At 63.1% G+C, this 2,037-nt stretch overlaps 1 protein-coding gene across 1 annotated transcript in view; it reads left to right on the top strand.

Annotated features, from left to right (window-relative positions):
- Positions 1-332: 332 nt before the first annotated feature.
- LOC104465398 (beta-galactosidase-1-like protein) overlaps positions 333-2,037 on the top strand; it is a gene marked incomplete at its 5' end in the record, with an annotated part of 4,563 nt that continues 2,858 nt past the window's right edge. Inside the window, 5 exons of the mRNA XM_010078424.1 lie at positions 333-483; positions 688-748; positions 999-1,093; positions 1,687-1,867; positions 1,953-2,011. Of these exons, the coding sequence (XP_010076726.1) occupies positions 333-483; positions 688-748; positions 999-1,093; positions 1,687-1,867; positions 1,953-2,011 (547 nt within the window). The remainder of the gene's footprint in view (positions 484-687; positions 749-998; positions 1,094-1,686; positions 1,868-1,952; positions 2,012-2,037) is intronic.

Here is a 2,037-nt window from a genome sequence, read left to right on the forward strand (position 1 = left end):
TGCTGTGCAGGTGTAAGTGACAGGGACAGCCCCGATGGTGCACAGCCCGCAGCTGTGGTGGCCCCTTGGGGTCTCTGGGGTCCCCAGAGTAGGGACAGAGGCAAAGGTGTTGTCTGATCACAGGGAGCGGGGACCAGCCCTTACACTGAGCTAACTGGGACCCCCAAAGACCCTTCTGCCAGACACGAGCAGGTCCCAGTCCAGCCCTAGTTGCTATCCCCAGTCCAGGCTGGAGGCTAGTTCCCAGAGGAGAGGGACCAGCTTGTGGGATGGTTCCCTGCTGTGCCAGGGGGCCCATAGCCCCCACATGCTGATCTCATCTCTCACCCCAGCTACATCCCCTGGAACTACCACGAGCTGCTGCCGGGGGTTTATGACTTTGCTGGGGACCGGGATGTGGAAGCCTTCCTGGACCTGACAGCCGAGCTGGGGCTTCTGGTAATCCTGCGGCCGGGGCCCTACATCTGTGCGGAGTGGGAGATGGTGAGCTCCAGCCCCCCAGCCTGGCACAGAAGAGGGATGATGGGTGGCCTGGGAAGGGCACAGCGGGGTTGGCACTTCTGGCTGGCACACTGACCCCAGTACCACGCCAGCTGAGCGTGAGCATTGCCCTGCATTGCCCTGGCTGGGTTTCGGCTCTGTGCCAGCCTAGGCAGGTCTCCCTCTCTGCCATGGGTGTTTCTCCAGGGTGGCCTGCCTGCCTGGCTGCTGTGGAAACCAGACATCGTCCTGCGCTCCTCGGACCCTGGTGAGCCTTGACATGGCGCTCTGGCACCGTGTCCTGTGTCCTGACAGCTCCCTCTCCCTGCACCCATCAGTCCCGCGGGCGTGGTCTCTCCCATCCTCTTCTCCATCTTTTGGGAGCCCTGTAGTTCCTCCTCCACCTCTGCTTCTCTGTCATGCTTGGCCCAGTCCTGTCTGCTCCATCCTCCTGAAGGGCTGGCTGCGGGTGGGCTGGGGTGGGTGCTGAGCCGGGCTGAGCCGCCCTCTGTCCCCAGCCTACCTGGCAGCTGTGGACTCCTGGCTCCATGTCCTGCTACCCAAGATCAAGCCACGCCTGTACCAGCACGGGGGGAACATCATCAGTGTGCAGGTAGGGTGCTGTAGGGTGCAGGTGCCGGCCCCCTGCCCTGCTCTGGGTCTTCTTTGGATGTGTCCCAGAAAGCCACCTGTACCCCTACACCATGCCCTCATCCATCACAGCTCTGAAGAGTGGACTCCTGGCTCCATGTCCTGCTACCCAAGATCAAGCCACGCCTGTACCAGCACGGGGGGAACATCATCAGTGTGCAGGTAGGGTGCTGTAGGGTGCAGGTGCCGGCCCCCTGCCCTGCTCTGGGTCTTCTTTGGATGTGTCCCAGAAAGCCACCTGTACCCCTACACCATGCCCTCATCCATCACAGCTCTGAAGAGCTCTCTCCTCCTCATCCCTGGACCTGAGTTTAGATCCAAGGGCTGGGACTCTGGGGTGCCTGCCACCACCCTGGTTATGGTCTGAGGGGCACTGGCAGAGCTGGGGGTCATGGTGGGGCTGGAAGGTCGGTCTGGGGACCCACCTGGGAGCTGTAATGGCATGTGATGATGTCAGGAGGGAACTGGGGAGCTGGGTGCTTGTCCCGTGAGCGGTGGGACCTGGCTGCAGCCCTGCCGCATGCACGCTGGGTGCCGGCCCTGCCCTGCTCACAGGTGGAGAATGAATATGGGAGCTACTACGCCTGTGACTACGGGTACCTGCGGCACCTGCTGGGCTCCTTCCGGGCGCTGCTGGGGAGCGAGGTGCTGCTCTTCACCACCGACAGCACGCAGGCGGAGGAGCTGCGCTGCGGCACGCTGCAGGGGCTCTATGCCACTGTTGACTTTGGGCCAGGTACCCCTATGGGGGGCGAGGAGGAGGAGAGGCAAAGGGGGTCCCTGCTCCATCCTGCTCCAACTTTCCCCTGCCACCTCCACAGGCTCCAATGTGACGAAGGCGTTTGGTGCCCAGCGCCAGGTGGAGCCCAAGGGGCCCCTGGTGAGCTTGGCTTGGGCATCCTGGGT

The sequence above is a fragment of the Pterocles gutturalis genome, unplaced genomic scaffold (assembly GCF_000699245.1).
Source record: "Pterocles gutturalis isolate BGI_N339 unplaced genomic scaffold, ASM69924v1 scaffold918, whole genome shotgun sequence".
NCBI classification, from domain to species: Eukaryota; Metazoa; Chordata; class Aves; order Pterocliformes; family Pteroclidae; genus Pterocles; species Pterocles gutturalis.